Below are 18,066 nucleotides of genomic sequence, written 5' to 3' on the forward strand. Positions count from 1 at the left end.
TATCTCGGTCTCAACCTGTCTTGGTCTTGGTCATGACTTGGTCTCGGTTTAGGTGGTCTTGACTACAACACTAGCAAGACCTAATTAAAACATGTTTTAACTTTACGCAAAGAAATGTAATGTTGTTAAATAAACATGATGTAAGATTTAAAGAATGTAAGCAAATTGATAACAGTGACATGTCACGCGTGAGGTCAGTATATAAAAAACGAACATCTCACTAAATGTTTTTTATTGCATCAAACAAGATGCCTATTGTCTATGGTCTTGTTTAGATGAAAGAATAAAGAGGAGTGTCTGTCTTGTAAAATAGATCAGCCTGAGCAATTTGTAGGTGACAACTAAGTGACTAAAGGTCTGTCAAGCTTTGGGGCTCAATTACAAGCTGAAGATAGAGCGGCGTGAAACCGGGAAAACCACAGAGATCACAAACACAATCTATAATCATTGTATTTCAATAATTGCACAAGCGCAAATATTGACTTCTTGGTTGCTCCGGGGTGGTTTCTGCTGCTTTGAATTAGAAAAAAAGTTTTGATAAATGTCAGGAAGCAATCATCCGCAGGAATGCTATATTAAGATACAAATGTCCAACATCATTCCCAGTTTCCAGCGACTGCTAGATCAAGGCAGGTTTTAGATGAAAGATCACATATAGCTTTAAGCTACTGGGGCTCTCTTGTATTGAAAGAAAATCTTTTGTGCCAGTGAGTGAGAAAAATTAAGAGAGAGAGAGAGAGAGAGAGAGAGAGAGAGAGAGAGAGAGAGAGAGAGAGAGAGAGAGAGAGAGAGAGAGAGAGAGAGAGAGAGAGAGAGAGAGAGAGAGAGAGAGAGAGAGAGAGAGAGAGAGAGAGAGAGAGAGGAAAGAGAAGGAAAGGGAGCAAGAGTCCCGCCCTTCAGTTGTGTTTAAATGTGAAGCGGAAAATTATCTCCGTGGCTCAGGGGAGGGAAAAGGAGATTCTAGTGTTAGATGAGCGGGTTTACCGTGCTTTAAATCATAGTCAAGCTCTCTCTCTCTCTTTCTCTCTCGCTCGCTCTCTCTCGCTGTGTAGCTCTCTCTATCTGTTTGTTATATAGTGTCTCTGACTTGAGCTTCAAGCTTCAAAGTGAGTGGAAAGCTGAGAGAATTCAGGAAAACGATACCTGGATGCAGGAATATCTGGACACCTCACAATGGATGGATTGAGGACAAAGTGTTAAGTTCTCCAGCGGTTGCTCTGAATGATACAGGTAGATGAAGCTTTCTTTCACTTAATAGTTTCATTTTCACCAGGTTTTAGACTGACAGGTGTAAGAATGCAGCTGGAGGTATTAAGAGGTTAGAAATTGTATTTAATATGTATTTATAGACAGATGGAAAATGTTTGTTTTTAGAAAGATAAGCAGGCACACAGTGCAAAAAATAAAAATTCTTGCTTGCTCTATAAAGAACCTTTAGCATCCACAGAACCTCCCTGTTGTACTTTATAGTGAAAAAGTTTCTTCAGGCTATAAAAGGTGAGAAATGCTTCTTGTAAGAATGTCTGAGTGTTTTTTTTTTTTTTTTTTTGCTTTGCTGTGAAGAACCATTTACCACCTTTTTTTATTAGCGTGCTTTGATCTGGTTTTGCGATCTGGGATTTTCATGCATTAAAAAACTCACATCATGAATCTGAATCCCTGGCTCTACTGATAAGTTCTGCAGAAAATGTTGTAGTTAATAGTCTGACATGCGATTTGAATAAAATCTTGACTGCATAGTGAGAACTCTAATTTAAAAAACTGAATAGGCAGCAGGAGACATACAGTACAGCAAGGCTGGAGATAGACTGAAGAAAGTAACTTACTGACATTCACCTATAAATGTGACAGACTTAGCGGCTGAAAGCAAGTCAATCTACATAAAGAACGAAGCTGGGGGTGAAATCCTGTGGGGAAGTCCAAATATAACTACATGTAAAAGTCTGATTTCTTTTAAAAATGTAATCATTCAGGTTTGACTGCACTTCATAGCACATTCATACAGGATGTGAATGTGCATGAAATTAATTCATGAATGATGAATAAATAGAAATGTTTTACCATGGGTGAGCTAAGGTGAGCTATACCGTAGAAGAGAGAAAGAGTGAATTAAACATCTAAAACTGTCTCTCTGTCTGTCTGTCTGTGTATCTTCAGAGGAGTGTTGGGATGTCGTGGTTGTTGTTGTTGTGGGTCAGTCTGACAGTCCTGCTCATGAGTGAGGGCACTTTCTATGAGACCATACAGCAGCACCTGGCCCCGCCCGGAACTAACATACAGATCCTGGGTGAGTCTTTCGTTCCACTTACCCCTAACACACAAATCAAGGTGGATCAAGGTTAAATACGGCCTGAAGTAAAAACACTTTATACTTTCTTTTATAAGAATTACACTTTAAAAAGTATTTTTTGTTTGTTTTAACTCAACTTACTATTATTTATCTTTATCTTGTTATAACTACAGATGAATTGTTATAACTTATTAAGTTGACTTATTTTTCATAAGTTGTAGCAACTCATCTCTTGTCAAGATAAATAATAGTAGTTGACACTACTTGTAAATCTGAGTTGATTCAACAAAATAATTTAAGACAGCAAAGATTCTTTTTACAGTGGTTTATGGCATCTTTATATTACTTAAAACTCAGATAGAGTTGTAAAAACGTAAAGATTTTTTTTTTTTTTGGTGATAGTGACAATTAAAAACATGAATGAAAATTCGAAAATATGAACTAATCCTAGCATGTATTTACACTTTAAAAAATACAGGGTTTTTTTTCAACCTAGCATTGGATCATACATGGATGAACTCAACCCATTGGGTTGTAATTTTATATGCTGGGTTGTTTCAACCCAAAATGTTGTTTGTTACCCATTGTTGAGTCAAATATAAACATTTCTGGGTTAAAAAGAATATAATTAAAAATATAATATAATATAATATACAGTATTGTGCAAAAGTCTTAGGCCACCACCACCAGACTTGTTGTTTTAGAAGTTTTAATGTCCATCCATATTTATTTTTCAATCTATTTTATTAAGATACAAACAGAAAATACAAGAAATATGTACAAAAAAATTATAATTTTCAGGACTTCTTTAGGCATCGTCTGTGTTTAGTGTGACCTCTCTTGGCACTAAACACATCTTGAGCATTTTTGAGCAGAATGAAGTAAAAAGATTAATTTCTTTAAAATTAGAAATTAGGATTAGGATAGATTTAATTTTATTTAGGTTTAAGAGATTCTGCAGTTTCCTGCTATTGCTCAAGTGGAAGGGGAGTTTACCCTAAAAACTTGACACATCAGTTTACATTTTTATACAGTTTTTAATACTACACACACATTTTCTGTATTTCCTGGATTTATTGTATTAAAGAGACTGAGAAACAATTATATATGATCACTATAACATTGCAAAAACAACAAATCTAATTCTGGGGTGGTGGCTAAGACTTTTGCACAGTATTTTAATATAATATAATATAAGGGATAATGTAGGCAGCAGGTTCTTATTGCAAAAATTTGTCCAGGGTCCTGTAGGAGCTTAGTTTACGATAACAACCTGCTGCCTGTATATTCTCATGCTTATTACACAGCTATTTACCTCATAAGTAAGGTAAGGAACATTGAATATTGATTTGAAATATTTTATTTACTCATTTTTAATGAATGCAGACCTTCTGCAAGTAAAACTTTTTTTTTTATATACCGTTTACTTTCTGTTTTAAGATAAGACATTTAAAAGTCACAAACACACTATTTGGTTTAATAATTTGTAAATGTCATATATGTTATTAAAAGACATATTTAATTTAAATTTATGTGTAAGATTAAACTGTACCTGCTAAATTTTTTAGCAGCTGTGTGTTATTATGTAATATAATTACATTATATTATATTATAAATCTAGATAGGGAAAGTTGTATGTTTGGCCTAACGTCCTTGATCTAGTTAGGAAATAAATTTAGATTTCTTCTTTACCCAGCCAAGCTACTTTTGGTTCAGTATCAAGAGTATTTAAGGTTTTGGCTGCTGTTGATTTCCATTGGTTAATCTATCACAGAGGACAATCCAAATGAATTGCAGGTGAAGTTTGTAATTACTGATTTGTTAAGCAGTGTTTTATTAAGTGGTGCAACAACTAGAATATAAATTACAGCCCAGATCAACACAGCAGTGATTAACTCTAAACGCTCATTCATTTTATTTGCATCGGTACAACCCAGTTTCAGGATGAGACACAAACAAGGTTTACTGCTGTAGGGTTTGGCTATGTGGTTTGACCTCTTGGTTTGCCAAGTTAACAAACATGAGTGAGTTTTTAAAGTTAGTTACATGTTGCAAATATATCTTTACGACATCATCAGTCACAAAATGATGAATTATGTAATTTATATTATATATAAATGATGTATAATTGTATTGTCACTACATATAGGAATAGAAAGATAGACTGAAAGAGTTGTGCTCCATAATGGAGCTTCTGTCCATTTTTGTACAAGTCACAGACTGTTTGTAGTAGCTGAAAATGTTTGAAGTCACAATGAAAATAGTGCATAAAAAGAATTCTACATTCTGCCATCATTCTTTCAGCATAAAAATAGAATAGGAACTATCTTGGCTGCTCTTTTCTAAAAGTGAACGGGGATTTGATGCCTCGACTTCTAGGGATGAATTTGCGAGCTTCGGCAGATGGAAAGATAAGCTTGTTCTTTGCACAAAGGTCATAGAAGACAGTGCATCGGTAATATGGCCATTCATGATACTCTTATGGTGCTTTATTGTCACGTAGAGCTTGGCAGATCCATTATATACATTTACATTTATGCATTTGGAAGATGTTTTTTAAAGTGATGTGCAATGCATTGAAGGTTAACATATCTGCATGTGTGCTCCACGGGAATCAAACCCATGGCATTTGTACTGATAACACTAAGCTCCAGTTTTAAGTCCTCAGTATTGAGTATGTTCTTGATGACCTTTTGAGTTCCATCATGTATGACAGAACTCACATGAGTTGGAAACATGCACGCATGAATGAATAAATGATGACAATTTTCGTTTTGGGGCGATCTATTCCTTTAAGGAGATCAGATAAAGAGGAGGTCAGACGTTTAATCATCATCTAAATCTGTTATGAGATGTACCGTCCTGTTGATCTAATATCTGTAAGATGTAGGATGGTTTTAAGGATTGCCTCATTTGCAGCCGAGCACAAATGCTTCGTGTAACCTCACACCTCTAAATGAGAGGGCTAAAAGCAATTGGAGACCAGACCACTTACTTTAACTAATCTTGCTAGAGGCACTTTACTGGGATTGGATCCTGAATTGGAATTGATTTTATTGTACAGACTATAGAACAATTATAGAGGTACATGCCACTCCTGATACAACGAGGAATGTCTCTCATTTCATCAGGTCTGGGAAATTTTGGCTGCGTCTGACAGCAAACACTATTTAGATTTCGACTGATCTTGAATGTAGATGGTGAAACTTTAATGATGTTAGACCTGATTAAACTAAGTGAAAGTCTTATCAGCGAAAGGGTATGTCTTACGATCAACCCGAATGGAAGGTTAGATTGTTCGTTAGAAAGCTGAGAGCTCAGGGGATTCGACTAGCCTAAATCTGAACATCATCAAAGCTGATAAACAAACTGCACAGATTGGGCTTATATGAGCTTTGCCATGTCATATAAAATTCTGGTGCTGGATGATATAAATGAGCAGAGCTTATGTTTAAGGGCCCATATGTTGTCTCAGTACATGCTTAGATATGCAGGTAAAAAATTTTTTTTCCAAGAATTTGAACCTTCGAACCTTACTCAGTCAATATTAAAGATATTAATGTTATATTTTCACACAATGCTATTTACATTATGTTTGATGATTTATGTAGAAAACACTAACTCACAAAAATGAATTTAGCTGGGTTTTCACAAACTGGGTCACCTATTCATGAATAAAATTAAAGGGATACTTTAGCCAAATATCAAAATTACCCCATGATTTATTCACCCTCAAGCAATTTGAGATACATATCATTTGTAGTTATTTTATTGAATATCTCTTCCAAGCTTCCCCAAAAGTGCATTCATCCTTCACAGATGTAATCCACACTGCTTCAATGGGTTAATAATATGAGTAATTAGTGTGAATTTATAAGAAAAATATCCATATTTTTTAACTTTATAAACTGTAAAAATTAGCTTCCGGTAATGGCACCATCTTGGATTCATGCAATTTATGAAAGAGTTTTAGTGTAGTGAGCGTTGGTTGCCATGGGTACGTTGCGCAGATGTGAATCGCTTGAGTTTCTTGATGGCTTTGTTACTGAAAGCTATAGTTTATAAAGTTTTAAATATGGATTTTTTTTCAAAATTGCATTGATTACAAACAATTGACCATTATTAACCCCTGGACTCCATGTGGATTACTTCTATAAAGGATGGATGCAGTTTTTTGGACTTCAAAGTCATAAATTGTTCCCTAATCCTTGTTTTCTACTGTTATAAGCTTGGAAAAGCAAGGACATTTACTAAAATAACTCCAAATGTGTTTGTCTGATGGACATATGTATCTCAGATAGCTTAAGGGTGTTTAAATCAAGCCCTGATTGGTCCTCAGGAGGACCAGGAGAATTCCCAGTGGGCCGGTCTGTTTTTTTGGCCACAAGGACTGTGTTGTCATGCCACCGGGTTGAAGGTTGCTGTCCGTAGGCTGCCAGCACTCAAAATATTATCCAGCCCCACTTGTTTAATTTGCGGGTGGGAGATGTCACTGCCGCTTTATGCCCAAGTTGATTATGTCCCGAGCAGTGTTGGGGGTAACGCATTACAAGTAACGTGCATTACGTAATAATATAACTTTTCTGAAGTAATGAGTAAAGTAACGCTAAATGTAAGTAATGTTTTTTTTTAAAGTAATGCGAGTTACTTTTCAGTTTAATTAATTCAATTTAAAAATAAAATAATGTACTGAAATAAACTGAACAAATTAACGTAGAATTAGCACTCTGTGCGTCTGAGCGGTAACAGTTTGAGTCAGAAACAGAGATGGCAGACCAGAGCTTGACATTTTTGCGATCATAAAAAGCACCTGCAAAGGCCTGAAAGAGATCAAGCCTCAGCCAAGTAAGAAAAAGTAACGCAAAAGTAACTTAAAAGTAACGTAAGCATTACTTCCCATAAAAGTAACTAAGTAATGCAATTAGTTACTTTTTTTGGGAGTAACTTAATATTGTAATGCATTACTTTTAAAAGTAACTCCCCAACACTGGTCCCGACCACTTATTGGAAGAATTCTTGCATTAGGGTCCACTAACATTTAAAACCAAGGCTTTGAACCGGTTCACAAAACGAAAACGAAAACGAAAACCAGAAACTTTTGATGTTTTGCAAGGAACAGAAACGAAACAAGAAAACCGATTAATACCGTTATTTTTTCCGTTCTTTGACAAGATTTCTGTGTAATATGACTCGGTGAAGTTTATTTCCGGTCACCCACCTATGATGCGGTATGCCCGTGCACATGTTATGTAGCAACAGCAACCATGTATTCTCTCATATTTCTAAATTTGTAACAACTTGTGACAATTGTGCAAATGTGACAGATCAAAGAGTAAAACACGACGCAATGACGTCACATATATGCTAATCGGTGTGTGACGTCATCACCGCCACAGTCTCTCCTAATGATCAGCCTACTTATTTGTATGTCCCACAGCTGACATGGAACGTTATTAACCAGTTCGGGAACTTTATTTTTTGTTCTAACCGGTTCAGAAACATCAACTTTAGGGTTGAACTGAAAACTGGAAACGTTAAAATACTGTTTCTGTTCGGAACGAACCAATTGGGAAAAAATTCTGGTTCAAAGCCCTGTTTAAAACACACGGAAAAACACAGGACGCGCCACTTTCTTCTCACATGTGTACACGAGTTTTGTTTCGTATTTGGGTGCACTTAAAATAAACTTGAGCATGACTTGATACAAACGGGATCTGAAAGGAAAATAATCTACAAATCGTATTTTATTGTCATTATCGTCTATTGCAGGAGTAACAAAAATCTATTTAATGCAAAACATCAGTATATTGGAAAAAATAAGTTTCAGATAAATATAATGTTTTCTCAAGTAAAACTACATTTTGACAATTAATTTTTTACACAAAGTAGGCATACCTTACATTATTTTGCAATATACATAATCTAGACTACTAAACATTTAAGATATATATTTTTATTTTTCCATCAGTTTCCCTTGATAAATCTTGCTGGTGTATTGTTTATTAAACTGACCCACATTTTTTTTAAAAATAGAAGTATAGGGGAAAACACAAACATATTTGTTCCCTTTCAGTAGTTTTTGAATAAGTTTAATTGAATAAAAATAAAATACCTTATGGTAAGGCTGCACGTTTATGGAAAAAATCATAATTGTTTAGGCTGCTGTTTTTGCATTAAATTGGAAATGATATGTTTGAAAAATATATTAAATTGCAAGGCTGCAGAGAACAGTGCATGAGTCCCACTACAGCCCTGGAGTAAATCATGGGTTATTATATATTTGGTTGGTGTATCGCTTTAAGAAATTGTTGCAACACATTTGCATGTTGCACAAATCTCATTTTACAAACTGTCGATCAAGTATAAAAAATATTACAATTTTCTCATTTTTTTGAAAACTGTGTGCTATACGCTTAATGCATTTAAACTCACAAGTCATGGTGAGATTGCAATTTTAGAGAAGGTGGGATTGTGCGCATGTTTGTGTTGTGTTTCAATGAGATATTTGTTTAAGTATTGAGTGTTTTGGAGCTGCTGGTGGATTGCCCTAAACATCAGGGTTGACAGATCATGAATTGTGGGGCCACCATTGCTTTCACTGACACCATCAATGTGACTAGTGACCAAAATAACATTAGGAAATTGAGGTTACAAAATGTATAAAACAGTGTTGTTCGAAAACTGCAGAATTGGCACGCATCCATTAAAAATCTCTTTGATATCGAATATTTTCCTTCTTTAGCATTTGAATTTCAAAGTTAGGCTAAAGTGCATACAACAGCATATGTCTGATTTCGGCTATGTTGACTTCAAAGGTGCCGTAAAAGGAATGCATTATAAAAAAGGCTGAATGGAGATGAGTATACAATACTGTAGGTCTATGTAATAATTAATTGATTTCTACAGGATGAATATTCCTGCAAATCTCGTTGCGCTGTACGGACTTTCAATTATTTTGGCTATACTTTATGAAAAAGCAATTAAATTTTTATCAAGGAATAAGCAAAGCTTTTTAAATCACAAAATGGTTCCCAAAGTAGCCTTGTTTGTGCAAACTAATTCATTTTAAACAATGCTGCTGATTTGCTTTATCCCATGCATTGTGCCATGAATAATTTATGTGGTTAGTGTAATAGGATCTTGTTTTGCTATGATGTATTTATTTATGCTGTTGTTCTTGATTTTGTTATCACTGCTACTTATTCCTTATGTTGTGATGCTAGACTCTCCAAAGATTCCCTGCGCCTGAAATCGCATACTGTGACAGTATGTACCGAATTAGTAATTTGACCGTTAAATCAATATATAGTATAAATATGGGCAGGATAAATGAAATTCAGATGTAGTACATCCTCATGTTGATCATGTGACATAAGTCTTTATAACAGCAAGTGAGTGGTCAACTTGGATAATGTTAAATAAGGGCAATTTAATCACAAGGAACAGCTGTTTTCCTTTTTATTTGCATTTGAATAGAGCCTTGTTACTGCTTTCCAACATTTTTTAATATGACAACGCATCTTCTTCTTTGTATGGGACCTCGTCTCCCGGGGGCTTGTGGAATAGTAAAGTGCCCATTGAATCATCACTTTAAAATCTTGCCAGAAATGGGTCATCTGGGTACTTTTCCTATACTGTTTTTCAAATATTATGAATTTGGATTTCAATGCCTACTGATTTTCGCCTAGTATAGTATGGAAGTAGGCAATTTCAAATGCAGCAATTGTTCCAGCAACTTCCAATTTGATACAAGAACATTTTAACGATGTGGTTAATGTATACAAATTCATACAAACTGAAAAAAATGATGAGGGAATAAATTAGCATAAATGAAACCCCACCCCTTACCCTGTCCCTAAACCCAACGTCACTGGGGTGCAAGCAAATCATACAAATGAGAATGTACGAAATCATACACTCTAAAAAATGCGGGGCTATTTTCAACCCGGCGTTAGGTCAAAACCTGTTGTTTTATAATTTAACCTATGCTCGGTTGTTTCTACCCAAAATGGTTGTTTCAACCCATTGTTAGGTCAAACATAAACATTGTCTGGGTTATTTAACCCAACTGTTGGGTTTATCCCTTTTTTACCCAGTGCCATGTTAAAAACAACCTGGAGTGTACAAATGACAAATTCGTATGAATTTATACAAAATGAATTGTGAAAAAGCATTTTATTCTGAGGATATGCAAAAATGAACCCCAACCCTAATCCCGCCCTTAAACCCATTGTCACTGGCATGAAAGCAAATCACACAAAAAGATATTAATGAGTAGAAAATCAAAAGACATGATCCAAAATATGTATGAATTGTACAGAGTTTGTGTTGGCAATTTCCCACTAGAAATTTAAATGGAATCTAATGGACACAATAAAATAATTTTTTAAAAAAGGAATTTAATTAAACTTTACCTTAAATTCATGATTCTTGTATAAAATATGTAGCACATACAGAATCAACATTTGTTGCCCTATTGCAATATTAATTAATTTCATAAATAAAATTAATATTTAGATAAAGTATTTGTTCATCTAAAAGTATCTATAGGGTTAATGTGGTTTCTTTATTATAACTATTGCACATAGTTTTTACTTTAACTGATGAGGTTTTTCCTCAGTATTGCACAGATTACATCACACATACAGCTTTATTAAAAATTATAACCTTGTAGTAGACTTACTGACAAGAACTGACTGGTGAACGGGACCCGTAAAAGTAAAATTCAGGCTAAATAAAGTCATTTCTGAGCACAAGTATGAAGCACTTGGCGAGGGAATTCGAAAACTCAATGGATCATGTTTCACTGATTTCTCATCAGTTTGTTTTTACAGTGCATTGATGGAAAGATGACTCACATCTTTCTCTCTGTAGTAAGATGGGAATGCATCTGTTCTTGTTGAGTATACTGGCAGCTCTCGCTGTCCTTGTTCGCCTGCTTCAAAGACCAGAATCAATGATTATATTTTAAATGCAGAAATCGGTGAAATCTGAGAGAGTAATATGCAGACAGACAAACAAACAAACAGAAAGGGAATGTCCCTCGGAGATGTGCTGACGGCTGCTCTTGTTTTCCGGTTAAGACAAACAGATGAGGGGCGATGATTCATGAGACCAGGTCTTTATTCAACACTGACAGCTGCAACAGCACTGAGCAAATTGTGTTTGTCATGCATGCACAGCTGCCATGTTCTACTGTTCTAAGAGGGAACTCTCCAGATGTAGAAAATAACCCATCTTTAATCAAACCATGACCTGAACAAACCCTTTACAAACCATGCAAACAAGTATGCACACTGTCTCTCGGGTCCCTGGGAGACCTTTACTTAGTCCAAGGACGAGCAGGCTGTTATGAAAACCAACCACAAAGAAATCAACCTGACTAGATCAAAGATTTAAAAGTTCACTCAGTCTATTCATTCTTAGTTGCAATGTGGAAATTCATTTATATACATAAAAAAGCAGTTAAAAGATTTCAAAAGAAAAACATTTTTAAGAAGCTCAGTTGCAAAAGGCGCTAAAAGTCACCTCTATCAAAAAATTAAATAATGATATTAACTGGATGCTCTGTGCATGTATTATATGTTCATCAAATAACTTTGCTTCAATTCCGGCCATAGGTCATTCAGAAATACCAGTTTTCCAGCAAAGTCCTCTAAGTGCATGGTAGATAAATTGGATAAACGGTGGTATACGCAAAATAATTGCATCACATTCAAATTTCAAAATTCAAAACATGCACTCTGGTGACACCAAAGATTTATTTCACCTCTTAAAAAAGTCTTGTAAAATGTCCCCTTTAAATGTAAAAACAGCATATTAGGGCATATACTACTGTATAAACACAATGATAATCCAATACCAATAACATAATTTAGCAGCAATTACAGTTTGTATTAAATTCATAAAGTATATGATTCATTTAGTATTCATATACAGTTTTCTGTTCGTAGTCCATTCTTGACTGACATTTAGCAACGCGGATGCAGTCACGTACAAAAGCAATAGTTTCCTCTTACGGGTGTCATGTCATATACGCGCTATTAGCAGTAAGCCAAGATTAATTTATTCAGTGAGCGAAAGCATCCGATAATAAAGATCCTAATGAGATTATTTGAGTAGTATTCATCTGGACGTGTGCTCTCATCATGGCAACCCTGTTACAAGAGGACCGATATGTACATCATATTAAATATTTTTACAGTGCCACTCATTTCTTTAGGAGTTAAACTACAGCATTAAAGTGCTGAAGAATTGAATGTGTTAACAGTAGACTAGTTGCTAACTGTATTATGTTGAAAATATCAGTGGCCTGATCTGATAACTGTGGTTTTTCTGCCTCTTCACTCCAGCGGCAACACAAGCATGACTTATGAGCCTCTCGCTGTGGTTATAGAGGGCAGATATTATATCAATCAGGAAGGGTTTCTGGGAAATATGGATCGTCTGTCAGGTTCGCTTTTACTTGTTAGTTTCCTGATCAATGCGGCTCTTCCTGGACATGAAGTTGTGAAAATGTATGACATACAGCTGTATGTATTAATATAAACCAGGACGTGGTCATATAAAGTGTCAGGCGTATCTCACGGCACATCTTCATTAATCTAAGGTCTTAAGAAATCCTGATGTCTCTGTCATTACTGCAGGGTGCTTTATCAGGTTAAAGGCTTTGATAGGACCTCTGCACCCCTCTTTCACCAGCCTTAGATTCATGATGTAATGGTTGGTTATTTTCATACTCTTTTATCGCTCTGTAGTTCTTCAAGTGTGTCTACCTACCTACCTGCCTACGTGTCTGTCTGTCTGTCTGTCCGTCCGTCCGTCTGTCCGTCCATCTAACTATCATCTATCCAACTAATTCAACTAATCCATCTTTCCACCTATTCATCCGTCCACCCACACATCCATCCATCCATCCACCCACCTTTCATCTATCCAACTATCATCTATCCAACTAATTCAACTAATCCATCTATTTATCCACCTATCCATCCATCCATCCACCTATGCATCCATCAACAACCCCCCTTCCATCCATCCATCCATCCTTCCTTCCTTCCATCCACCCATCCTTTCTTCCATTCCTTCATCCATCCACCAACCCATCCAACCACCCACCCACCCATCTATCCATCCATCCATCCATCCATCCACCCTTCCATCCATCCATCCATCCATCCATCCTTCCTTCCATCCACCCATTCTTTCTTCTATTCATTCATCCATCCATCCATCCATCCACCACCCATCCATCCATCCATCCATCCATCCATCCACCCATTCAATTATCCACCTATCCATCCACCCTTCCATCCATCCATCCACAACCCACCCACCGCCCATCCCTCCATCCTTCCGTCCACCTATCATCTATCCAACTAATTCAGCTAAAACACCTATCCAGCTAATTCAATTAATCCACCTAGTAACTTATCCATAAATCCACCCATCTGTCCATCCACTCATCCATCCATCCATCCATCCTTCCTTCCTTCCATCCACCCATCCTTTCTTCTATTCATTCATCCATCCATCCATCCATCTATCCATCCATCCACCACCCATCCATCCACCCATCCATCCATCCATCCATCCATCCATCCATCCACCCATTCAATCATCCACCTATTCATTCATCCATCCATCCATCCATCCATCCATCCACCACCTACCCATCCATCCATCCATCCATCCATCCATCCATCCACCCATTCAATCATCCACCTATCCATCCACCCTTCCATCCAGCCATCTATCCATCCACAACCCACCCACCGCCCATCCCTCAGTCCATCCGTCCACCTATCATCTATCCAACTAATTCAGCTAAAACACCTATCCAGCTAATTCAATTAATCCACCTAGTAACTTATCCATAAATCCACCCATCTGTCCATCCACTCATCCATCCATCCATCCACCTATCCATCTATCCACAACCCACCCACCTATCATTTATCCAACTAATTCAACTAATACATCTATCCACCTATTCATCCATCCTTCCTTCCATCCACCCATCCTTTCTTCCATTCATTCATCCATCCACCCACCCACCTTCCCATCTATCCATCCATCCATCCACCCACCAATCTATCCACCTATCCATCCACCCATCCATCCATCCATCCATCCATCCATCTATTCATCCATCCACAACCCACCTGTCCATCCATCCATCCACCTATCTTCTATGCAACTTATTAAACTAATCCACCAATTCATCCATCCTCCATCCATTCACCTTTCATCTATCCAACTAATTCAACTAATCCATCTATCCATCTATTTATCCACCTATTCATCCATACATCCATCAATCTATTCATCCATCCACAACCCACCTGTCCATCCATCCATCCACCTATCTTCTATCCAACTTATTAAACTTATCCATCTATCTACCTATTTATCCATCCATCCATCACATATCATCTATCCAATTAATTAAACTAATACATCTATCCACCTATTCATCCATCCATCCACCCATCCATCCACCTTTCATCAATCCAACTAATTCAACTAATCCATCTATCCATTTATTCATTCCCTATCCATCCACTCATCCATTCATCCATCCATCTATCTATTTGTACAAATATCAGGAAGGTGATTCATTTACAAGAAAAGGGCTTTAAATGTGTAATTTCTGCACCATTTGCAGCACCAAACGGAATCGTAAATGCCACAGAGACACCATGTTTACACTTTCGCTTATGCTTCACTTGAACTGAGATAAAAAAGAAAAAATTGCACACTTAAGCTCTAAAATGTTGTCGCCACTTAAACGTGTTCCTTATTTGTGCATTTGAGCATTGCATTTGCAGCACAAAGGCTGTGGGCTCGATTCTCGGGAAACACACTACATGCATTGCAAGTCACTTTGGATCCCAAATCCATAACGTTAATATAAATCTAATGTAAATGTAATGCACTCATTGAAATAATCTAATGCGTAATCTTCTTGCAAATCTGGCAACAGCTCCCAAAATTACCCAGTGTCTGCAGGCTCTAGCAAGGACAAGCTCAGATCCCATTGAATCAAAATGTCATCTTGTCTGCGCTCCCATTAAAGTTTCTCTAGAGGAAACCTCCATAAGGGCTCAATAAGGCTCAGTAACAGGGACAACACTAGATTTCGTCTCACCATCTGCAGCTCCAGGCTGCCGAACCCGCCCCAAGACTTTCTTACAAAGTATCTATGACAGAATCAGGGCTCGTCGGCAGAGCAGGATCCAGCTTGGTCTTTTTTGTATTAAATATATCTCACCGATATAAGAGATATGCTAGTTGTCTGTAATAATTCCTCTCCACACTCAGGCCATCCATGCATCTATATTAAAACAAACATGAAACATATTTTTCATCCGCTTCAAAACAAAGGTTATCTTCCTGCGTTATGCCAGCACACACTGACAGTTTAATAGCCTTATATAATGCGTTTCCTGAAGGCGCATTATTTTAGCAGAAGCGTTTCGTCCATCTCTCTCGCTTCCATCCAATCTTCCTGACAGTGCCAGCTTGCCCGTAGGAACAATGGCAGAGTCGTACAGTCTTAGCCCCTGGGCCGTCCTCCATCTGCTCTCTGTCATCCATCTACTTTCTCTCGCTCTCGCTTTCTCAGCACTAGACTTGGTTTTTGTCAATGCCAATCTCAACCCACAATACCTGAAGCCATTCACATTCACAGCGAACCTCTGAATTCAACCCTGGACAAAGTGTAGAGGAAACCTTACATCAACTTTATTATATCAGCCTTATGAGTTTTACCAGACATGTGACATTTAGCTACCTGAACACACAGTAGCAACAAAATCTAAAAGTTATTTTAGAATAAACACATTAACTGCCATACATTGTTTGCAAATCTACCTTTATAAAATGTCTTTGTATAATTATTTAATACAGAAATTAGGTTAAAAGAGCCCAGAGTATAGTTTGTTTTTTTATGTGTACATATGTGAATGGTCGAATGCACAGCCTTGCAAAGCATAGTTTGACTCATACTTGTACACAGATGTTAGTGTACACAGATGTTCGGCGCATGCGCACAGTGACAAAATCCAATGCTTATCCTGGGCTACATACTGTACAACTTTCTCCTGTACACGCATGACTGACCTACGTGTACAAAGTACGCATGATTACAAAAATCTGGTGGTACTTATGCGTGATTAATCGTAACTTAATCTCAGATTTTTATCAGCATTTACATTTTTTCTCTATAAAATTAATTTAACATACACTCACCTAAAGGATTATTAGGAACACCTGTTCAATTTTTCATTAATGCAATTATCTAATTAACCAGTCACATGCCAGTTGCTTCAATGCATTTAGGGGTGTGGTCCTGGTCAAGACAATCTCCTGAACTCCAAACTGAATGTCAGAAGGGGAAAGAAAGGTGATTTAAGCAATTTTGAGCATGGCATGGTTGTAGGTGCCAGACGGGCCGGTCTGACTATTTCACAATCTGCTCAGTTTCTGGGATTTTCACGCACAACCATTTCTAGGGTTTACAAAGAATGGTGTGAAAAGTGAAAAACATTCAGTATGTGGCAGTCCTGTGGGCGAAAATGCCTTGTTGATGCTAGAGGTCAGAGGAGAATGGGCCGACTCATTCAAGCTGATAGAAGAGCAACTTTGACTGAAATAACCACTCGTTACAACCGAGGTATGCAGCAAAGCATTTGTGAAGCCTCAACACGCACAACCTTGAGGCGGATGGGCTTCAACAGCAGAAGACCCCACCGGGTACCACTCATCTCCACTACAAAAAGGAAAAAGAGGCTACAATTTGCACAAGCTCACCAAAAATGGACAGTTGATGACTGAAAAAATGTTGCCTGGTCTGATGAGTCTCAATTTCTGTTGAGACATTCAGATGGTAGAGTCAGAATTTGGCGTAAACAGAATGAGAACATGGATCCATCATGCCTTGTTACCACTGTGCAGGCTGCTGGTGGTGTAATGGTGTGGGGGATGTTTTCTTGGCACACTTTAGGCCCCTTAGTGACAATTGAGCATAATTTAAATGCCATGGCCTACCTGAGCATTGTTTCTGACCATGTCCATTTCTTTATGACCACCATGTACCCATCCTCTGATGGCTACTTCCAGCAGGATAATGCACCATGTCGCAAAGCTCAAATCACTCAAATTAGTTTCTTGAACATGACAATGAATTCACTGTACTAACATTGCCCGCACAGTCACCAGATCTCAACCCAATAGAGCATCTTTGGGATGTGGTGGAATGGGAGCTTCATGCCCTGGATGTGAATCCCACAAATCTCCATCAACTGCAAGATGCTATCCTATCAATATGGGCCAACATTGCTAAAGAATGCTTTCAGCACCTTGTTGAATCAATGCCAGGTAGAATTAAGGAAGTTCTGAAAGCAAAAGGAGGTCCAACACAGTATTAGTATGATGTTCCTAATAATCCTTTAGGTGAGTGTATATCAGGGTTGTGTGCCTGTGTGCATGTTTTAGATGTGTCAGTCAGCGCACAACTGTTTGCTGAGTTATTCCTTTAAATTTCAACCTATTTGACACAAAGCTGTCACATGGCTCAAAAAACTTCAACATGGTGCACAAGTCACATGAACTACTTCTGGGTGTTTGACAGCACTGTGGAAAATAACAGCATGAGTGTTTGAATCCACTTCAGTCTGAGTAAAAAAATGACAGAATTTTCATGTTTGGGTGAACTGTTTCTTTAAATGACACTTTATACAGTTCACCGAGATCACTGATATGGTAAATCCGTA

At 37.2% G+C, this 18,066-nt stretch overlaps 1 protein-coding gene across 2 annotated transcripts in view; it reads left to right on the forward strand.

Moving 5' to 3' along the window:
* Positions 1–869: 869 nt before the first annotated feature.
* The window catches only part of tafa1a (TAFA chemokine like family member 1a), a 52,784-nt gene continuing 35,587 nt past the window's right edge, over positions 870–18,066 (forward strand). Inside the window, exons 1-2 of one of the 2 annotated variants that reach the window (XM_065286693.2) lie at positions 870–1,230; positions 2,158–2,287. In XM_065286693.2, coding sequence (XP_065142765.1) covers positions 1,222–1,230; positions 2,158–2,287 — 139 coding nt within the window. In that variant the 5' untranslated portion in view covers positions 870–1,221. The remainder of the gene's footprint in view (positions 1,231–2,157; positions 2,288–18,066) is intronic. The other variant, XM_065286694.1, reaches the window with a different exon arrangement.

This window comes from Paramisgurnus dabryanus, chromosome 21 (genome assembly GCF_030506205.2).
Source record: "Paramisgurnus dabryanus chromosome 21, PD_genome_1.1, whole genome shotgun sequence".
Classification (NCBI taxonomy): domain Eukaryota; kingdom Metazoa; phylum Chordata; class Actinopteri; order Cypriniformes; family Cobitidae; genus Paramisgurnus; species Paramisgurnus dabryanus.